Here is a 23376-nt window from a genome sequence, read left to right on the forward strand (position 1 = left end):
CCACAAGTCAGTCTCAGGATGAAATCTGACTTCAAAAGCAAAAGAGAGTTCCTCTTCTAAAGGGCACTTGGGACACTGTGAAGCTTCAGTAAGTCTTCAGGGAACCATTGTGTAGCAAGGTTAGAGTGTGTGTGGAGACTCGCAGCTTGTTGTTACCAATGGTTGGACTTCTACAGGAAGCTTAGTCATTGACTTGGTACCTCCTGAGGTAACATCGAGGCCAGCACAAGTGAGACTATTAGTTGAAGCACCAACTTTAGCACTGCCACAAGCAATTTTGCTACCGATGACAGCAGTAGCTGATGCAATGGCAAAGAACTTACTTAGGGGAATCCATACAAACCGTCTACTATGGCAGAATATTGAAATTCTGCTCAAGTCATGCAGTCGGTACCACAGTTAGTGCATTTTTTTGGTACTGGGCTCCCCTGCTTGGTACCAATCCCATCAGATACTTTTACTTCTATGGTCAGGAAATCTGTAGTACCAACTTCAAGACATGCAGTACCAGTGAGGCTTAAATCTCTTGTACCGGTTCTGAAGATAGAATCATAGAATATCAGGGTTGGAAGGGACCACAGGAGGTCATCTGGTCCAACCCCCTGCTCAAAGCAGGACCAATCCCCAATTTTTGCCCCAGATCCCTAAATGGCCCCCTCAAGGATTGAACTCACAACCCTGGGTTTAGCAGGCCAATGCTCAAACCACTGAGCTGTACATACAGCTACATCTCACAGCAGGAGTCTCAAACACATGGCCCGTGGGCTGTAGTTATTTCCTGCGGCCTGCCATAGGCGCCGACTGCACTGGCAGCCAAGCTCCCCTCCCTCCCCCTGAGTGCGCTGCGTCCCCCCTCTTCCACCTACCTCTCAGTGCTTCCCACCGTCAAACAGCTGTTTGGCGGTGCTTAGGACTTTCCGGGAGGGAGGGAGGGAACGAGGAGCGGGGATGTAGCGTGCTCAGGGGAGGAGGCGGGGAGGGGGTGGAGTTGGGGCGGGGAATTTGGGGAAGGGATTGGAATGGGGTCAGGGAAGGGGTGGGGCCTCACGGACTAGACGAGCAGTCTGAGGTATGAAGTTCGGCATGTATGATTCTTTGCTGTGAGTAGTTGGGAAGAACGTTTGTTAAAAGTGGCAACGTATTTTGTCTGAATAGTTACTTTAAAAAGTTCCTGCCATTACAGCTATGCTAATAGACTGTTAATGTAGATAATCATCAGTGTTACTGACCATATAAGAAATAGTTACAGGTGTTCATATTTTGTTAAAACCCCTCTTTGCGTTACAGTTTTAAAAAAGTTAATACATTGACTTTTAATAGCATACTATATTACCCTTCATTTTTTTCATTTTTGACTATACTTTTGTATCGTTGTATGAAAAGGTTTCAGTGATGCAGCCCTCGGGCCAATGTACTAATCCTCATGTGGCCCTCATGGTGATTTTGAGTTTGAGATCACTGTCTCACAGAGATGGCTGTTTCTGTTTGTTGGATTCAGAGGAGGAGCTGTGTGTCTGTTTACTGAAGAGAAGATCTAGACTAGCTCCCACTCATTCTTCAGTGGCAAAATCTAGCACATGTCGTAGTCATCAGTACAGTAGCAGATCAAGAGAGAGATCACCATGGCTGTCTGCCAGGTGCTTGCCTGCCCCCTTTCCTCCCTCCCCCCCACCCCCCAATACCATACATAAAAATGGCCGTATGGGAACCCATGGGACATTCTGTCAGCTTCTGGATTGGGTTCCCAAGAGCAGTCTTAACAAAGCTCTTCAGTGCATCCCAATGACATAGAAGGTCCTGTGCCTAGTACAGGGCTTGGTAACAACCTGCCCCAGGTACCCAATCTTTTAGTACCCATGGTGCAACAACCGTTGGAGGTTGAGGACTCTTTTCTATATTGCAACAATTCATCTGCATCACCAGGCAAAGCCTTCTGTCCTGATTCATTTTCACCTATTCCAGATTACTTTAAAACATAGCAGGAGTTCATTAGCGGGATGATTAATTCCCTGTGAATCCAGGTGGAACTGGTCCAAGAAAACCCACGTAAGTCGGTGGACATTCTGCATCCTACCACCACAGGCAGCGGGCGGTGAGAAGGAACTGAGTTGGAGTTCCCTGTCCTTTTTTTCCCACTGGTTTACTGCGCCACGGCGAGATTTCTCTGTGTGCTTTGTAAATAGTTTTAACTCAGTAGTACCCTTTAGTTATTTAGTTAAATAGTTTAAGTAGTTTGTTGTTAGTTACCCTAGTGCTGTGCCTTCACCAGGTTTTAAACATGTCCTTCTTGCGGGGTGGCTATTAAGAATAGTGATCCCTGTAGTCTGTGTGTGTTGTCTCTGGCAGAGTGGCACATTAAAGAAAAATGCACTATCTGCTGTTTTTTCAAAAAGAGAGTGTATGTTGCAGTAAATCTATGTCTGAAGCAACACCTCCTGGAACAAGCCATGATGTCCAGTTCGGCTCTGGGATTACACAATTAAGTCAACCTAACATACATTGGCATACAGCCGCTGCACTAATTGCATAACTTGTGTGTCAATACTTTGCTCCTTGTGTCGGGGATGCGTGTACTCACCAGGAGCACTTGTATCAATTGTACTGTCACTGTGGGGCATTGTGGGATGGCTCCTGAAAGCCAGTAATAGTCAACATAAGCAACACAGTGTCTACACTGACACTGCATTCACCTGATTAAATTGACTTTGACTGTGCCGCTCATGGAGGTGGAGTTAAGTCGGCGTAGTGGGGCAGTTACGTCACTGGGAGAGAAATTTAAGTGTAGATGCTTCCAGAGTTAGGTCGATATAAGGTGCCTTGTGTCAACTTGACTCTGTAGTGTAAACCAGACCTAGGGCATTTTCTCCAGCCCAAAATTTTTTTGTGTACCCTCTGGTTTTTCAAAATGTGAACACCAGACCCGTACACAATATTTCAGCATCTGTATCACCTCCTACTCCTGTTCACTACTCCTCTATTGATACAACCAAGGATCACATTAGTCCTTTCCTCCAAAGCATCGCACTGGGAGCATATGGTGAGTTGCTTGTCCACTGACTCCTAAATCCTTTTGAGAATGGTCCCCTTTCTGTAGGTATGGCCTACAGTCCTTGTTCCTGGACTTCCCATTTGGCTGTATTAAAATATGCTTTTTTTTTTTTTTATGGGCCCAATTTACCAAGTGATTCAGATCACGCTGTATGATTTCTGTTCTTGTTGTTTACCACTGTTGCATCTTTGTATCATATGCAAATTTTATAAGCAGTGATTTTTATATTTACTTCCAGATCATTGATGAAAATGTTGAATAGCTTTGGGCCTAGTATCAAGCCAGGCAGAACCCCACTAAAAACATTCCTATTCAGTGATGTTTCCCCGTTGACAAGTATTTTCTTAGATCTGTCAGTTAGCCATTTCTTAATCCATTTAACATGTGCTTTATTGATATTGTATAGTGCTAATTTTTTAATCAGAATGTCATGCTGTACTAAGTTAAATGCCTGACAAAAATCTAAGTATATTATATCTATGCACATATAGGTTTGTTGGGCAAAACTTTTCCATAAAACCATGTTAATTGGCCTTAATTATACTCCTATTGTTTAATAATTCTGTTAATTTTAATCCTGTATCAGCTTTTCCATTATTTTGCTTGGGATTGATGTCCAGCTAACCAGCCTATAGTTACCTAGGTCATCACACTTGTCTATTCTGAATACTGGCACAACATTAGCACTCTTCCAGTGTTCTGGAGTTTTTGTTTTATTTCAGGATTAAAAATCCAACACTCTTGGGCTCAAGTCATGTGGGCTTGCTGATTTAAAAATATTTACTCCTAGTACCTATTGTCTAACATCCTCCTTGGTTACTAGTGGACTGGAAAGTGCTTTATTTTCCTCATGTGAGGCAAGTAGATCATCTAGCTTCTTTCCAAATACAAAAAAGATACATTTATTGAATGCTTCTGCCTGTTCTGCATCATCATTAACAATTTTACCATCTCCATCTAGTAAGGGGCCTATACCATTGCTAGAATTTTTATGAACTTCGTATACTTAAAAACAAACAGAAATGGTTCTTCTCATTGTCCTTAACCCTGTCTGCCTTGGGTTTGACATGGCCTTAGTTTCCCTTGTCAGTTTTATGCACTGCATAACTTCTACTTTTATAGTAATTGCTATCCATTTCCCCTTATTTCCATTTGTTATATGTTGCTTTTTTATTTTGAACTGCTGACTTCACTTTGCCAATGAACCAGATAGGCTTTTAGCTAAAGTTGTCATCTTTCTTGATTGTGAATTGTATCTTTTTGTCCATCTACTAAACTCCTTTTACAGAACTCCCAATTTAGTTGTATAGAAAACATATGCCACAAAAACTGTCATGGTCAGCCCATCCCTCCCTCCGAAACTAGAATGATCTCTTCTTTTTATTTGAATGTAATATAGATATGAACCTTGCTCTGCCTTAACTTGCATTTGGAGTGGATGTATGTGATCAGGGATATTTAGAAGGATGTTACGTTGTGTGCTAACATCTCATACCTGTAATTGTGGTTGCCCTGCTTAAATATCTGAGAGTCAACAACAGTGAATGCAGTGTCGTAGTCGTGTCGGTCCTAGGAGATTAGAGAGACAAGGTGAGAGAGGTAATATCTCTCTCTCTTATTGGGCCACCTTCTGTTGGTGAGAGAGACAAGCTTTCATGCTTATAAAAAGGTCTTCTTCAGGTCTTCTAGAATAATGTGGTCCAACAAAAGATATTGCCTCACCAGTAGTAGTGAAGCTATTTAAAGCTAAATATGAGGAGGTACATATGAAACTGTACTTTTCAAGGAGGACTGCTAAATCTTGGCCATGTCCCTAAAACAAAATCCCCTATATGCCTTGGGAAACTGGACCTTGTTTCTGTGGCAAAATCCCTGCATTCTGCAACAGTTTGGTGTGGCAAACTGCAAATTCTGTGACAGATTCATTTCAGAAATCAATTAATTATAGTGCTCCTGTGTCTTGATGTTGTATTCATTTTTTCACATTAGAATGAGGTGATAATTTTTTTGGTATACTGCAAATTTTTATAATGGCAAAAACATAAGTTAGGGGAAAACTGGAGGCTTTGACACTTAGCACCTTGCACACATGTTGGAGGCTTGTGTGTGTTTTAAGTATATTAACTAAATTTTTCAGCTAAAATTATCTGCAAGAAAAAAGTATTGGTAGTTAAAATTATCCTGAAGAGTTTGAGAATACCCTCGCTGATATTGACTAGGGCAGTTAACGCCTCTGTTCTTTCAGTCTTCCTGCAGACTCAAGGAAATAGTATACATTTGTTTAATTTATTTTTTAACAGTTGTGATGAGTAGAAAGATTTTTGTTTAGCTTCTGGAGGGCAGTACTGTGGCAAAGGTGAATTTTGCAGCAGATTCCTTGTCCATCACTAAATATATGGAACCCTGCCCTTAAATTTCCTTTACTCTTTCATTTCCAGCTTTTCCTCTCTACATAACTGTCAGTGTTCTATTTTACAGGTTTCAAGACCCAGAGGAGGCACGTGACCAGTTTCATCTTGCCAGACTGAACTGCAAGAAATTTGCTTTCGTGCACGTAGCTTTGGCACAATTCGAACTGTCACAAGGTATGTGTCTAATATTAGAAGCTTTTTCTTTTTTTTTTTTAAAATCAGTATAATTAAGAAAATAGAATATTGTGTAGTAGGTACTTAATCAGGAAAATTTAAGAATTTAGAAAGTACTTTTTCCTTCCATTTGATCTAAAATGCCCTGGTTTCTTCCCTTCAGAAAAGTGTGGGTTTTTTTCATTTTAGTAGAACGTGTGTCTCAGATTTGTTTTAGAAAGTGTGTTCTGTTGAATATGGTATATTTAGGACTGATTACTGAAGCCTACATAATCCATATAGTTAGAGCAGATTTTCCAACATTTTCTAGTATAGCTTCATATGAGATAGGAGAGACTTTGTAATACTACTTCACTGCCTAGAAGTCCGAGATATGATGATTGTCTGCACAAAATTTTTCTATGGAAACTGGTTAATGTGGCGTGTGAAGACTTGCCTTTTCTGTGAAGTTTTTTCCACCAGTACAAAGAAGGGTCTCCATCTTTCAATCAAGAACAGGGCAGCCAATCCAAAAAGTATTTTGGGTCAATCATCTCCCCTCACACCCTGTAGTTTTTAACTCCTAATTAATATCTCTGACAAACTTCTAAACAACTCTCAACTGAAATTAGAAAAATCGAGGAAGAGGCAGGTTAGCTATCTAAGGGTATGTCTACACTATGAAATTAGGTTGAATTTATAGAAGTCGGTTTTGTAGAAAGCGTTTTTATGCAGTTGATTGTGTCTGTCCCCACACAAATGCTCTAATGCATTTAGTTGGTGGAGTACATCCACAGTACCGAGGCAACCGTTGACTTCCAGAGCGTTGCACTGTAAGTAGCTATCCCCCAGTTCCTACTGTCTCTGCGCCAATTTGAATTCTGGGTAGAAATACCATTCCTGATGGGGCAAAAACATTGTCGGGGTTGTCAAGGTTCCTCCCCCACTCTGAACTCTAGGGTACAGATGTGGGGACCTGCATGAAAAACCTCCTAAGCTTATCTTTACCAGCTTAGGTCAAAACTTCCCCAAGGTACAAAATATTACGCCCGTTATCCTTGGACTGGCCGCTACCACCACCAAACTAATACTGGTTACTGGGGAAGAGCTGTTTGGACGCGTCCTTCCCCCCAAAATACTTCCCAAAACCTTGCACCCCACTTCCTGGACAAGGTTTGGTAAAAAGCCTCACCAATTTGCCTAGGTGACTACAGACCCAGACCCTTGGATCTTAAGAACAATGAACAATCCTCCCAACACTTGCACCCCCCCTTTCCTGGGAAATGTTGGATAAAAAGCCTCACCAATTTGCATAGGTGACCACAGACCCAAACCCTTGGATCTGAGAACAATGAAAAAGCATTCAGTGTTTTACAAGAAGACTTTTAATAAAAAATAGAAGTAAATGGAAATAAAGAAATCCCCCCTGTAAAATCAGGATGGTAGATATCTTACAGGGTAATTAGATTCAAAAACATAGAGAACCCCTCTAGGCAAAACCTTAAGTTACAAAGAAGATACACAGACAGAAATAGTTATTCTATTCAGCACAATCCTTTTCTCAGCCATTTAAAGAAATCATAAGCTAACACATACCTAGCTAGATTACTTACTAAAAGTTCTAAGACTCCATTCCTGTTCTGTCCCTGGCCAAGACGACTACAGACAGACACAGACCCTTTGTTTCTCTCCCTCCTCCCAGCTTTTGAAAGTATCTTGTCTCCTCATTGGTCATTTTGGTCAGGTACCAGCGAGGTTACCTTTAGCTTCTTAACCCTTTACAGGTGAGAGGAGCTTTCCCCTGGCCAGGAGGGATTTCCAAGGGGTTTACCCTTCCCTTTATATTTATGACAGGGGTGGTTCTGGGTACATATCATCAAGCCCCCCCCTTCCCTCCCTCCCTCCTGGAAAGCAAAGGCAGACCATCCTTTCGCGCCTTTTTTCCTGGGTTACCCGTGCAGATGCCATACCATGGCAAGCATGGAGCCCGCTCAGCTCACTGTCACTGTATGTCTCCTGGGTGCTGGCAGACACGGTACTGCATTGCTACACAGCAACAGCTCATTGCCTTTTGGCAGCAGACAGTGCAGTATGACTGGTAGCCATTGTCACCGTACTCCAGGGTACTCTTTTAGCTGACTTCGGTGAGGTCGGTCAGGGATGCCTGGGAAGACATGGGAGTGACTCAGCCAGGTCATTTCCCTTTTAAGTTTAGTCTCATGGCAATTCAGTCCTGCCAGCAGTCGTACTACACCGTCTGCTATCAGCAAGATGTATAAAGATAGATGAAGTGGATCAAAACAAGAAATAGACCAGATTTGTTTTATATTCATTTTCTCCCCCCTTCCTTCCTCCCTCTGTGAAATCAACGACCTGCTAAACCCAGAGTTTTGAGCTCTATCCTTAAGGGGGCCATTCTGTTTCTCCTTGATGCAAAGCCACCCCCTTTATTGATTTTAATTCCCTGCAAGCCAACCCTGTAAGCCATGTTGTCAGTCGCCCCTCCCTCCGTCGGAGCAAAGGCAGACAATCGTTTTGCTCCTTTTTTCAGCGCAGACGCCATAGCGCTGGGAACATAGAGCCAACTCAGATCACCACGGCAATTATGAGCACAAAAAAACACCACTCGCATTATCCAGCAGAATATGTAGAACCATAACCTGCAAGAAAAGTGAAACCAGGAGAGGAGGAGGTGACTGCAGCGCGGTGATGAGAGTGATGAGGACATGGACATAGACTTCTCACAAAGTACGGGCCCCTGCAGTGTGCACATCATGGTGTGGAACGCCAATTCTGGGCCCTGGAAACAAGCACAGGCTGGTGGGACCGCATAGTGTTGCAGGTCTGGGATGATTCCCAGTGGCTGCGAAACTTTCGCATGCGTAAGGGCACTTTCATGGAACTTTGTGACTCGCTTTCCCTTGCCCTGAAGCGCAAGAATACCAAGAGGAGAAGCGAGTGGTGATAGGCCTGTGGAAGCTTGCAACGCCAGACAGCTACCGGTCAGTCGGGAATCAATTTGGAGTGGGCAAATCTACTGTGGGGGCTGCTGTGATGCAAGTAGCCAACGCAATCACTGAGCTGCTGCTATCAAGGGTAGTGACTCTGGGAAATGTGTAGGTCATAGTGGATGGCTTTGCTGCAATGGGATTCCCTAACTGTGGTGGGATGATAGACGGAACCCATATCCCTATCTTGGCACCGGAGCACCAAGGCAGCGAGTACATAAACCGCAAGGGGTATTTTTCAATGGTGCTGCAAGCACTGGTGGATCACAAGGGACGTTTCACCAACATCAACGTGGGATGGCCGGGAAAGGTACATAACGCTCGCATCTTCAGGAACTCTGGTCTTATTGAACAGCTGCAGCAAGGGACTTACTTTCCAGACCAGAAAGTAACCTTTGGGATGTTGAAATGCCTATAGTTATCCTTGGGGACCCAGCTTACCCCTTAATGCCATGGCTCATGAAGCCATACACATGCAGCCTGAACAGTAGTAAGGAGCAGTTCAATTATAGGCTGAGCAAGTGCAGAATAGTGGTAGAATGTGCATTTCGGCATTTAAAAGTGCGCTGGCGCAGCTTACTGAGTTGTTTAGGCCTCAGCGAAACCAATTTTCCCATTGTTGTTGTTACTGATTGTTTGCACTCCACAATCTCTGTGAGAGTAAGGGGGAGATGTTTATAGCAGGGTGGGAGGTTGAGGCGAATCACCTGGTCGCTGATTACGCGCATCCAGACACCAGGGCGGTTAGAAGAGTACAGGAGGGCGCAGTGCACATCAGAGAAGCTTTGAAAACCAGTTTCAGGAATGACCAGGCTATAGTGTGAAAGTTCTGTTGTTTCTCTTTGATGGAAACACCGCCCCCACGCCCCGGGTTTACTCTACTTTCCTGTAAGCTAAGCACCCTCCCTTCGATCACCACTTGCAGAGACAATAAAGTCATTGTTGCTTCACATTCATGCATTCTTTATTTATTCATCACACAACTAGGTGGTTAACTGCCAAGGTAGCCCGGGAGGGGTGGTGGAGGAGGGAAGCACCAGGTGCGGTGGTGGAGGAGGGAAGGACAAGGCCACACAGCACTTTAAAACTTATTGAATGCCAGCCTTCTGTTGCTTGGGCAATCCACTGGAGTGGAGTGGCTGAGTGGCAGGATGCCCCCGCACCGCGTTCTTGGGCGTCTGGGTGAGGAGGTTATGGAACTTGGGGAGGAGGGCAGTTGTTTACATAGGGGCTGTAGCGGCGGTCTGTGTTCCTGCTGCCTTTCCTGCAGCTCAATCATACACTGGAGCATATGAGTTTGATCCTCCAGCAGCCTGAGCATTGACTCCTGCCTTCTTTCAGCAAGCTGACGCCACCTGCCATCTTCAGCGTGCCACCTCTCTTCGCGGTCATATTGTGTTTTCCTGCACTCTGAGATTGTCTGCCTCCATGTATTTTGCTGTGCTCTGTCAGTGTGGGAGGACAGCATGAGGTCAGAGAACATTTCATCGTGAGTGCAGTTTTTTTCGCCTTCTAATCTTCGCTAGCCTCTGGGAAGGAGAAACATATGCAGCTGGTGGAGGAAATAAAAGGGAGAGTGGAAGTTAAAAAGACCCATTTTATAGAACAATGGGTAGACTCTTTCACGGTAAACCTTGCTGTTAACATTACAGAGCACATGTACTTTCATTAAAAGGTCGCATTTTGCCTCTTATTGTGGGTATGCCGGTTTGGTGTGAAAGATCACTCACGCAGGGCCAGGCAACTGAATTCGGCTTGCAGGCAGCCATGGTAAGCCACAGTCTTTTGGCTTCTTTAACCTTCATAACATGTGGGAATGGTTTCAAACAGCAGCGCCCTCATTTCCCATATGAAGTAGCCATTGGGTTGGCCATTTAAAATGGGTTGGCAATTTAAAAGGAGAGGCTGCGGTTTCTGGGTTAATGCATGCAGCCAGTGGAGTTATTTCCCGTGGCCTGCCATAGGCACCAACTCCACTGGTGGTGTTGGGGCAGGGACTTGGGGGAATGGGTTGGAATGGGGGGTGGGGGAGGGGTGGGAAGAAGCGGGTCAGGGACGGGGCCTCATGGACTAGACGAGCAGTCTGAGGTATGAAGTTCAGCATGTATGATTCTTTGCTGTGAGTAGTTGGGAAGAATGTTTATTAAAAGTGGCAACGTATTTTGTATGAATAGTTACTTTAAAAAGTTCCTGCCATTACAACTGTGTTGATGGACTGTTAGTGTAGATCATCATCAGTGTTACTGACCCATAAGGAGTAGTTACAGGTGTTTATATTTTGTTAAAACCCCTCTTCGCATTACAGTTTTAAAATAGTCAATACATTGACTCTTAATAGCATACTATATTACTCTTCATTTTTTTTCATTTTTGACTATACTTTTGTATCGTTGTATGAAAAGGTTTCAGTGATGCGGCCCTCGGGCCAATGTACTAGTCCTCATGTGCCCCTCGTGGTGATTTGAGTTTGAGATCCCTGGTCTAGAGCATTCTCTCTGTTGTAAAGATGGAAAATAATACAAATACTTAATGCAGCATGTGACCTTTATGAAATATTTGTGAAGCTTGTGTTGACCTAAGAAGTTGAAATGTTCCCCCAATTCTATATATAATTAAAACAGCAGCACCTTTTTAACCCAATAACATTTTTGAAAAGCTCAGTGATGCAGTGTATTTTTTTTAAGTGATTTTAATAGATTAGGGCTTAACATAGGTTGTCATAATTTCAAATTTAATTTTATTCAGGTTTATTTTGTCAAAGGAAAATGGTTAAATATCTTTTTTTTGATATCCAGGGTGGATAAAAATTGTGTTATGGAAAGAGATTCTCTCATCAGGTTTGTATTCAGTCTCTAAACCCATGATATCCGTACTCACTGATATTGCTGGTCTGTGCTCAGTGCAATGCTCCTGCATACACTGTATAGTTGGCATCTATAGTCACTACTTTGTTACAAACTACAGTAGGTAGATGATAGCAGGAGTTCTCAAACTTTATCATACTATGGAGCATGTCTTAATAAAGAGTGGCTTATGAAACACCTGTGTTATGATCAAACAAAATTCCTGAAGTAATTACAGGACTTAATTAAATGGAAAAATAAAGGGAAAGGTGTTTATGTATTTTAGCAACACTTAATATAGTAAGTGTAGCCTTTCTTGGAGAAAGTTAATCGGTGTCTTCGGTTTCACAGGCACCCCTCCTTGTCTGTTCTGTTCCTTTATTCTGGTCTCTAGCCCATAGTTCCCTTGTTATTACCCATAATATGTATGACATATTACCCAACTGCTTTGTTTTATGCTCCCCTAAACGTTCCTCTCCTCCTGGAGAAACTGCCTCCAGTACTTGGCAGTGACTCTTTTTTCCTTTTTTTGAATGTCACAATGGCCCCTAGAGACGGCAGCTAGACTTTCTCGTTACGTATACCTCCGCTTACAGAGAACTAGATTCTTCTTTCTAGATATTGGAGGCTATGAGGGAATGTGATAAATAATTATGCCTGGTCACTGACTTAATTAGTTGCTCCAACAGCTCCTCCTCCTCTTTTGTCTTCATTTACAAAAACTTACTGAATATTTGTAAATGCAATAGTTGTTAGCATTCATTATAGGAAGCTACTTCCAAAAATACCCAACTCTGAATAGTAAGGTTGCAAAGTCAAGCATTCAAAAGTAGAAAATGCCAGAATTAAGGTTGTCCATACAGCCTTAATTTGACACCCTTGTGTGTATACATAATGAAAGATTTTTAATAGCATGATCACATAGTTGTATCCCCTGACCACCACAGGACCCCATCTTATTCAGTGCTCAGAAATCAATATGGGCATTAATCAGGGTCGTATAGTGAATGAGGCTGTCTGTAGGGCCCCTGCCTTATTAGTTGAAGAAGCTGGAAAGTGTGTAGTGAATGAGGTTGGGGATTGTTGAAAGGGAAAGAAGAAGGTGAAATACTCCCAAGGTCACTGCCAATCTGACTTGGGGGAAAATTCCTTTCCTTTGGCACATATGGCAATCAGTTAGACCCTAGATATGTGAGCAAGAACCAACCAGCTAAGCACATGAGAGAGAGAGAGAATGCTTGGTGTCACCTTGGACCACCTGGCAGTGTTCCATCTCCAGCCATGTCCATCCTTCAGAGGAAGGGAGACCAAAAACTTCTGAGAATGCACTGTGGTGGTGAAGGAACTGGTGACCAATTGAAGCCATGAAGCATGAGCTTTAGGAACATAAAATAGGTGTCTACAGAGTAAGGAGGCCACTGAGTGGGGGATTTGAGGATATTTGTGTTGCCTAAAGTGTCAGGCACCCGAGTCCTGTTGTAGAGCTGGCCCTAATTGTGTTCCTCATTTTTTGGGTGCCCAAAATGAGAGAAGGGGCCAGATTACAGGTGCTCAGCATTTGTGACTTCAATTAAAGTTAAGTGGAGCTGTGCTTTGAGCATATGAAGTGCTATGTACTCTAGAAAATCAGGACTTAAGTGTCTCAAATTGAGCATCCAAATTAGTGGACACTTTTGACCTTAATCTCTCTGTGCCACAATACCTCACCTATAAAATGGGGATAATAATAGAACCTATTCTCACCAGTGTTGTGGAAAAAAATTCATTAATGTTTGTGATACTCTTGGATAGTATGGTGAAAGCACCATAGAAACGCCTGAGAGGAAATTAATTTTGTGTTCAGTGCAGGGTTTGAATGGTGTGCAGTTAATAAAGCCTGGGGCCACACACTGAAAGAGAAAGATAAGAAATCTTGAATAACTATCCATTCACTTGAATCAGGTATGAGTCCTCTGGGGGGAACAATAGTAGTGAACATATAATTAAAGACTGTATCATAATGGACGTGCACAAGGGGGTAAATTAAGGCTGCATGTACAACCTTATGTATGGCATTTTAGAATTTGACTGCTTGACATTGCAACCTTAATGTTCTTTTAATGTAGGTTATTTTGGATGTAATTTCCTAATTTTAAAAACAAGCAAATAATAATTCCAGTATGTGGACCCATATTAACCCCCAGCTTGGGTAATCAGCAGGATATGACATTTAGATCCACAGCACAGCTCCCTACCACTTCTATTAACAGAGTAAATGGTAATAGTAATAGGCTGAGTATATGGATAAGGCACTAGAGGGGGACCAGATTTACTTGATTACTTGTTCAAAGCACTGTACAGATAAGTACTATCAGATGCTAAGTATTTCACACTGGTTCTGGGTAAGTGATAGTGGGGAGGGCAGGTGAAATTTGGCCAAGGTCGGCTTTTTTCCTGGGGTGTGTGTGTCTCTCTCTCTAATGCACAATTTTATAATAATTATCTATGTATATATGTATGTATTTTAAAGCAAATTCTGTTTTTAGCAAAAACTTTAATATACTCACTAAATATCTCTTGTATTTATATATTAGAAGTGGAAATAATATGCTGAGCACAATTCCTTCTCTCTTAATTAAACAATATTCTTCCTCCTCATCCTTCCCCCGGATTCCTCATGTGTGGTTTTTGTTTAGCTTTGTTTTCCTGGTGTAGCTTCCTTAGTGGACTTGTCACTTTTGTTTCTTATTCCTTATCTAGTTTTGCTGGATTTATTTAAGTCACAACTTCTATTTGTGTGCTCTTCATGAATCAAAATTTACAGGGATTATAGAGACTGTTTTTATCAGACCTAGGAAGTCATTATAGAATCTTTTACTTTTAAAATATGCCTTTTCTTTTCTGGGATACATCTTAAAAAGTCACTGTTTTTTTAGAACATAAAACAATGTAGTGGGTTGTAGTTGTAGCTGATGAGTAAATGCCAACAATGATGCAATACACAACTTCAAGTGAAAATATGTCTGGCTTTTCCTATTTCCTCTGTCATAATTTTTGCTTTATGAGGTGGGTGGGCAATCAGTGTCTCTTTGATAAATGGGAGATCACAAAATCAGTAGTGGATTTGGAATACGCTGATCTTGAGAGGGTAATGCAAAGCACATACCAAACAAAATGCTAATACAAAAGGAGCTTAAGAGCATATTGCCTGTTAGTTTAATTGGTATCTTTTGTATTCACTAAACTTGTAATTAATTCTCTGTCCCTTACTGCTTACTAGGAAATGTAAAGAAGTGTAAACAGCTTCTTCAAAAAGCTGTGGAATGCTGTGCAGTTCCACCAGACATGTTGGAAATTGCTCTACAAAACCTACACTTGCAGAAAAGGCAGTTGCTTTCAGATGAAGAGAAAGAGAACTTCACAGGTTAGTGCATTTCAGTATTCTAAAGTTACAGTTGAGCTTAAATATTCATTTTGTTTTTTGAATGATGCAATAATAGTACTAATATAGTTGGAAGGATCTTCTAGAGGATGAAGCACTGGACTGAGATTTGAGACCTGTGTTCAGTTCTTCGTTGGGTCACAGACCTTTGCAAATTGACTTAAGTTACCCGGTGTCTCCATTCCTCATCTGCAAATGGGAAAAATAGTTCCATATCTCATAGGATAAAATCCATAAATGATTGTGGTTCTTGAATGCTGTTTGTTGGTGAGGGCCATGTAAATACCTAGATAGTCCTTTTATTCTAACATTTAAAAAAATGTTGTGATATAGTGCCTTTAGTTCTAGTTAAGAAGGCCAAGATGGAATTCCTTTTCTAATGTGTAATATTGTAATAGGATGGCAGAATCAAAGATTCTGCTTAAGAATCCTCTAAGACTAAGTCATCATGATGTTAGGTGTTTGGAACCTGCATAGAAATGTGGCATCTTTACTGCTGGGCAACTGGAAGGTGCATTTTGTTAACTCAAAGCAGGATATAAGAGGGTTGATTGGGAGAGTATTAGTGGAGAAGGTACTAGGGTTTGGGACATGACGCTTCTGCCAGGAACTACGAACAGTTGAGCTTGGGCAAAACGTGTAGGCTGAAGAGGTTCCATTTGGATCATCAGTGAAGTTAAACTCTAGGAAAGGGGTCAGTCTGGATTGCATAATGTATTTATCCCAGTCAGATTAGGATAGGAATTACATCTCTTTACAAATACAAATTTGAACCACTTTATCACGAACCCAGGTTTTCTGCTTCCTGAGCTCAGGTAATTGCTGGCACCACTGAACTAAACACATGGAAATGTTTATATTATCATGTCTTACTCTGCTCCCTTATTCCCAAGACCTTGTCCCCAGGAACTGGGTGCTCATTGATAAATATGGTAGGTACTCTACAAAGGCCACTGTGAGAAAACCCAGTCAGCACAGCTCTACTCCAGACTTGGTTAATGAACTTTTGCTTTATTACTTACTAGTAAACCCTTGAAAGAGCTCATTTACTGTGCATCTAAAAGTACCCTCTTTACCCTCTCAAGCACAGGAAAGCCTTAGTACAGATCCCAGTTCAGATTTCCTTCTCAGAAGCTGCTGGCTCCTGTGTCCTTTGGACTTGGTCTCAATGACACCTTCAGATAGCCTAAACTCCTATAGTCTCTGTTGTTTTGAGAGGCCATTCCTGGAACCTTCAGGCAGGACCTGGAAAATACCCGTTTCTAGCTGGCAAGCCTCACTCAGCCTTCCACTAGTCCTCACCAAAGGCTGGCATTTGAATGAACATTCCACGTTGGCTCTTAGCAAACAAATGGGCCCTTACATAGTCACCAGATGTTAAATCACTCTCCTGTCCAACCATAGGTTTTACTACTACTTTGAGTGGTGTTCCTATCGGTGCTCCGTTGTAGGTGTGCGTGCACCCCACACTGCTGATTGGAGAATTTCAATAGCAGTCCATTCTGCCCACACACGCATGGCTACTCACCCGCCATGAGGCTAGTCAGCATGCGTGGGCATTTCCCTCTCAGTTTCTTCTCCACCAGTGCTGGCTAGAGACAGAGATGAGAGCTGTCCCTTAACGGATCATTAGCCCCCCATAATTTTGCAAATTTAGCTTCACTTTAAGTCTTTTTTTCTTTTGGCCATGCCAAAAAAAAAAAAAGAAGAAGAAGAAAGAAAAGAAGAAAAGCTTTGCCTCCTGTCAAACCGGGGATGGGGGTACATAACAAGATTATGCCTGATTCCCCAGGCTTCCAGAAGTGTCTGAGCTGCAAAGAATCCATCCTGGTAACAGACGGACACTTACAGTGTATTTGCTGCTTGGGGGAGCAGCACAATCCATAAAAGTGTGATTGGTGCCAGCAGCTAAAATCCTGTCCAGGAAGGATAGAGAATTCAGGCTTAAACTCCAGCTCATGGAGTCTGACCTTCAACCTCTGAAGTCCCGGCGAGAGCTATCACTGCAACCTTCTACGTCAAAGGCAGGTGATTCCAAGGAGATGAGTCACTCACTCAAGTTCTCTAAGAAAAGGTCTGAGAGTCCCCACAGCGAGCACAGATCAAGCCAGAAACGTTCCTCATCTCCATCGCTATAATCGGCACTGAAGCCAAGTAGACAGAGTACCCAGGGCCCGCAAGGTACTGAACCGACTGCAAGTTGGTCAGGCCAAAGAGTGGGCACTGTAAGGAAGCTCTGGTACTGAGAGGACGTGAAAAACATAAGAAATCCTGCCCAGGGAAGGCTACGTCATGCGGTCAACAGCACCAACGCTGGTGCATGTCGCACCAGCAGACCATATGGTCAGGCCCGTGTCATTGTCTTTGTCGGTACAAGCCACTCTGCACTAACAGCTAAAGGCATTGACACCCTCCATACTGACAGAATTCCAGTGAGTATCTGATCTCTCCATATCTGATGCACCAGACTCACCCATAGTCCGCACCAGAACTCCAGTACCCAGCTCCCCCAGGGCATTGGAATTGATGGCCTCTCCGTGCCACCCACCACCCTTCTTCTCAGAGGCATCGGAGAGTGAGCAAGAAGACCTGGTTTCCCAATGCTCCTCATATCCACCATACTGACCTCAATTCCAGCATGGGCAACAAACACAGCACCCGCTAGCTCCTCAGCTTCCTTGGTATGGGCAGCCCTGGTATCAGCCGCCAACCCTGTACCCCAATGGCCATATTGAGACCCCTGGCAAGCCTAGAGACAGCAAACCTCCCTGGCCCCCAGTGTAATACAGCAAGCTGGGAGATGCCCTCCTTCAGTGGCAGCATCAAGGACCACAGACTCATACAACTGATGGAGGAAATCAAGCCTGAAGCAGAAAGAGAGGATACCCTTCAAACCCGCCTACCATCCTCCTTGCTTGATGAGGCGGTGATGCCCCCTCTGCCATCCACGTTGGATGACTTCAAGTCCTTTCAGAACTGGGCCCAGAGGGTTGCAGAAGCCCTACAAATTCAACTATGTGAGGTGATTGAAGCCCACAACAAACTGGCAGATATTCTACATGCTTCCACCTCTGCGAGTGGCACTCCCTGCCCATGAGGTGCTTCTGGACCCTGCCAGAATCGTATGGCAGACCTCAGCCTCTGCCCTGCCAGCCTGTAAGCGGGCAGACAAAAAGTACTATATGTTGGCGAAGGGCACAGAGGTTCTGTTTTCTCGCCCACCTCCAAACTCTATTATCATGGATGTGGCTAATTCTAGGAGCCACCAATACCAATCTAGGTCTACTCCATCTAATTGGGATGGGAAACGCTTAGACCTGTTCAGCAGGAAAGTGCACTCAGCTGCCACTCTGCAGTTGCAGGTGGCTGGCTACCAGGCCTTATTGGCCAAGTATGACTACTAGAATTATGGGCAGTTACATTCTTTTATTGATCAGCTGCCAGATTCCCACAACAACCAATTCTCGGCCATAATCAATGAGGGCCAACTCATTGAGCAAAGACAGCCCTCCAATCCGTTCTACATGGGGCAGATATGGTGTCACGCTCAATTTCCACTCTGGTGGTTATGAGAAGGGCTTTGTGGCTGCAGCCATCAGATTTCCCCAAAGAGGTCCTGGTGGCAGTGGAGGACTTCCCCTTTGAGGGAACAAAGCTGTTCGCCAAGAAGATGGGTGCGTCTGTTCACACACCAAAAGATTCTTGGGTGACCTGCCGCTCATTGGGAATTTACGTACTGGCCCAAAAGAGGAAATACAGCCCTCAGCCACAATTTAAATCCCGTTCGTCACAATATATGTCTCAATATCAATCTCAGAGGCCCTACAACCTCAAAGGAAGAAATAGAGATTCCCTAAGAAGCAGCATTCGGGACCACAGCCTTCTTCGTCACAACCATCAATGGGTTGGTTGAGGTGCCAGTAGAACACACTCTCCCCAACCACATGCTGGGAAATCCCACTCCTTCTTTCAGAGATCACCCCTCCCCATTCCGCAGTTCCTGGGAACAGATAACCTCTGATAAGGGGGTTTTGGAAATTGTCCAGAGTGGATATGCAATCCATTTCTCTTTACTTCCTCCTCTCAGACACCCTAACCCTAACTCTTCTCTCTCCCTTTTCAGGGATCCTTCTCACAAGAGTCTACTATGCCAAGAGGTGAACCATCTCCTCAGCATAGGAGCTATAGACCCAGTACCCATGCATCTCAGGGGCAAAGGCTTCTGCTCCTGATACAGAAGAAAAAGGGAGGTTAGAGGCTTATACTGGACCTCAGAGCTCTCAACAGTTTTGCCAAAGCGCAGAAATTCAAGATGGTCATTCTATCAGCAGTTGTCCCAGGACTAGAAGAAGGGGATTGCATCTTGAAGATAGAGGGCCAAGAAGCATACTTCCATCATACCAAGTCATAGGCATTACCTCAAATTTATGCTGGGCCAGGACCACTACCGGAGCACAGAGTTTTCAGAACCCAAAGCAGTGGTAACTTAGCTGTTTCTCTCCAGGCAGTGCCAGGAATAAATCAGTGGGAACACAGTTCCTCCTTCTGATATATGATTGATACAAACCAGAGTGCTTTTACCTAAACTACTTTTTATTAGATCTTAAGCACACATACACATATATGCTCTTACAGTAGGTTCAGAGGAGCATCTCCATTCTGTGGATGTCAGACGTTCCCGTGCATTCTATATTTAGAGAACCAAACCATTCCGTAGATCCACTCAACTCTTTAAAACCAAAGTTGATAGGATAAAAGGTTTCTCCATCTCAGCTCAGAGAATCTCCTTCTGTATCATTTGGTGCATTTGCGCATGCTACAAACAGTGGATATTCCACTGCCAGCTATACTGACTGCCCATTCCACGAGGGCTCAAGCTTAATCATCGGCATTTCTGGCCCAGGTCTCTGTACAGGACATCTGCAGAGCAGCAACTTGGTTGTCAGTGCATAAGTTTTCTGCCCACTAGGCCATTACAAGTGAGGGACAAAGCCAGTTTTGGTCAAGTTGTTTTGCAGTCATCGTGTCCATGAACTCTGACCCCACATCCTATGGTACTGCTTGGGAGTCACCTACAACGGAATGAACATATGCAAGCACTCAAAAAATGGTTGCTAACCTACCTGTAACTGTTGTTCTTTGAGATCTGTTGAACATGTCCATTCCACCACTCATACTGCTACCCCCTTTGGAGTTGGCCAGAAAGAAAGATCTGTGTGGGTGCAGGTCGGCCAGGCCTTTTATACTGGCACTATGAGTACACTGCACTAGAGGGTGCCAGAGTAGACCCGACAGATACCACTGGGGGAAAAAGTTCCAGCAACTGTGCTCGAGGCGCACGCGCACACACGGACAACATGGATATGTGCAACACATTTTGAAGAACAACAGTTACAGAGAGGCTAGTAACCGTTTTTTTCCTTCAGCAACTTATTCATTGATGTGTATTAAAATCCTACAGTTAATGTAACCTTAGGGCAGTTTCATATTTTGAAATATGTAATATATTTCATTGGTAGTCACTGAATAATTCAAACTACTTGTTAACTTACTTATAGTATCAAGCACACAAGAATCTGGACCACAAAACATGGCTGGAAATCTCCGAAGTAGGAAAAAAAGTGATTCTGGTGAAATTTCTGCTAATGCCCCCAGATCTTCTCTTGGGTAACAACTTAAATTCTTATATTTTTATTCAAAGTGTTGGGGGGTTTTTTGTTGGTTTTTTTGTTTTTTTACTGCTGAGATAACTGTAGTGTATTTCCTTATTTTTTAGGGAGAAGAACAACTCTCCACAAGAGTCTGATGCAGTCCTGGCTGGCCGCAATCCCTTAAAGCAATTAAACAAATCTAACCAGGTGGAAGCTTTTTCAATGCTCACTTCTTTCTCCTCTCGTGCCCCCCCTTCTCCCTTTTTCAGATTTGATAACTTTCAATTTGTTTAAATGTTTAGGTGTGCCCATTTGGGAGAGTTCCTGTTAAATTAGTAACTGATGCTGTAGATACTGTGAAGAAGATGGATGCTCCACTTGCAACTAGTGTTACAAAGAGGTATAGTTAGTTATATTAATCTTGTTGCAAAACAATAGATTTTAATCCTTCTCTTCTTTAAAGATAGAACTGACAAGTGTTTTCAGGACATGGACAACTTTGTTGGACATAACTGCCAATGATGACTATAGGCCAAAAAAAAATTAAACCTATTTTATTACCATAGGTATGAATACAAGGTACACTAACTTTTTCAAATGACCGTTCAAGTACAGGAGTATAGGTAGGCTTGGAAGGATTAGATTTTTATTGGTAAATGTTAGTAAACATCAATTTCACCATGTGCATGCAAATTAAGGAAAATATATTTCCATAGATAATTATGGAAATGTACAATTAGGTAAAGTAAGAAAAATGCTGCTTGAAAACTTAGAGTTTAAGGATATTTATTTTGTGTATGTTAATTTTTGTTTTAATAGTTATAAAGCTTTAACATTTTGAATTTGTGCCTATCATTAAATAATTTTTTGATCCCCTCCCGTAATTTCCTGTAACTGTGAAAAATTAAATCCATAAAAATCTAAAAAAGCTTAAGAAACATATCTATTATTATTATTCAAAACTGTTTTTTAAAAAAGGGGGAGGGAGGGCAAACAAAAATCTCATTCTTCCAAACCTACATATGTACCCATTTACTAGGGAAGCAAACCAAGTAGAACTCCTCATATGGAGGGGCTTCTGCCACCTCATGGGATAATGTGTCATCTGTTTAGATTTTTATATTGTACTCATCAGTGTGCTATCGGAGCGTTCTCACTGCTCCTATTATTTTGTGACTTCTGTTCAGCGTTTGCACAACTAGCTCAAAACAGGTGAACATTTGTCCCTAAATTTTGAAGTTTTTTTACTGTTAACATTGTCTTTTATATAAACAGGCAGATATCTGGCTCTAAATGCACAAATTTGATTGCGCCTTTTTTACTGCATGCACCAAAACTTAATGAGGATGATTCATATGAACTGGGAGACTTAAAGGTAACTTTATTTTTCTGTTTCAAATAGGTAGTTGTGGAAACTGTAGATAGCTAAAAATGTTTTAGGTGTGTGGGAGGGGAGGAGGGGGAGAGAATGAAAACAGTGACTCAGACCAAAAAGGGTTCTAGTAATATGAATTCAGAAGCAAGATCAAATTCATATTTAGAGAAAAGAGGAAATGTGTAGGACTTGTGCAGGCAAAATAACTAATGAATCTGTTTATATCCTCACAAAAGTTAGTTTATTTTTGGATTCGTCTTTTGAGAGTGATACATTGGAAAAACAACAAGGAGTTCTTGTGGCACCTTAGAGACTAACAAATTTATTTGGGTATAAACTTTTGTGGGCTATCACCCACTTCATCAGATGCATGGAGTGAAAAATACAGTAAGCAGGTATAGATCATAGAATCATAGAATCATAGAATATCAGGGTTGGAAGGGACCCCAGAAGGTCATCTAGTCCAACCCCCTGCTCAAAGCAGGACCAATTCCCAGTTAAATCATCCCAGCCAGGGCTTTGTCAAGCCTGACCTTAAAAACCTCTAAGGAAGGAGATTCGACCACCTCCCTAGGTAACGCATTCCAGTGTTTCACCACCCTCTTAGTGAAAAAGTTTTTCCTAATATCCAATCTAAACCTCCCCCACTGCAACTTGAGACCATTACTCCTCGTTCTGTCATCTGCTACCATTGAGAACAGTCTAGAGCCATCCTCTTTGGAACCCCCTTTCAGGTAGTTGAAAGCAGCTATCAAATCCCCCCTCATTCTTCTCTTCTGCAGACTAAACAATCCCAGTTCCCTCAGCCTCTCCTCATAACTCATGTGTTCCAGTCCCCTAATAATTTTTGTTGCCCTTCGCTGGACTCTCTCCAATTTATCCACATCCTTCTTGAAGTGTGGGGCCCAAAACTGGACACAGTACTCCAGATGAGGCCTCACCAATGTCGAATAGAGGGGAACGATCACGTCCCTCGATCTGCTCGCTATGCCCCTACTTATACAAGATATACAGCACATGAAAAGATGGGAGTAGCCTTACCTACTGGGGGGTCAGTGCTTATGAGGTCAATTCAATTAGGGTGGATGTTGCCTGTTTCCAACGGTTGACAAGAAGGGGTGAATATCAATAGAGTGAAAATTATTTTTTGTTGTGACCGAGCCTCTCCTAGCCTTTATTCAGGCCTAATTTGATAGTGTCAAGTTTGCAAATTAATTTCAAAATCTTCAACGAGAAACTGCAGAACTGGAATTAACCCAAGCCCTGACATCCCAGGCAGTTGTGTGTGTGTCAAAGCTGAAGGAGGTTCCGGGGGGGGGGGACGGACTTGAGCCCTGCTGCCCCAAGCAGGGTGGTTGGGGGTGTGTGTGTGACAAAGCTGAAGCCCAAGGGCTTCAACCCCCTGTGGGAGGCTGTAATCTGAGTCCCGCCACCACAGGCTGAACCCTTGGTCTTTGGCTTCAGC

The 23376-nt window shown here is 42.9% G+C and overlaps 1 protein-coding gene across 2 annotated transcripts in view; it reads left to right on the top strand.

Annotated features, from left to right (window-relative positions):
- Positions 1 to 23376, top strand: part of TTK (TTK protein kinase) — a 99980-nt gene that overhangs the window by 23971 nt on the left and 52633 nt on the right. For both annotated transcript variants that reach the window (XM_084623177.1, XM_084623176.1), the window contains exons 4-9: positions 5528 to 5634; positions 14724 to 14867; positions 20444 to 20552; positions 20662 to 20743; positions 20839 to 20936; positions 21812 to 21911. In XM_084623177.1, the coding sequence (XP_084479303.1) occupies positions 5528 to 5634; positions 14724 to 14867; positions 20444 to 20552; positions 20662 to 20743; positions 20839 to 20936; positions 21812 to 21911 (640 nt within the window). The remainder of the gene's footprint in view (positions 1 to 5527; positions 5635 to 14723; positions 14868 to 20443; positions 20553 to 20661; positions 20744 to 20838; positions 20937 to 21811; positions 21912 to 23376) is intronic.

Source organism: Lepidochelys olivacea (assembly GCF_965140295.1).
Source record: "Lepidochelys olivacea isolate rLepOli2 genome assembly, chromosome: 3".
NCBI classification, from domain to species: Eukaryota; Metazoa; Chordata; order Testudines; family Cheloniidae; genus Lepidochelys; species Lepidochelys olivacea.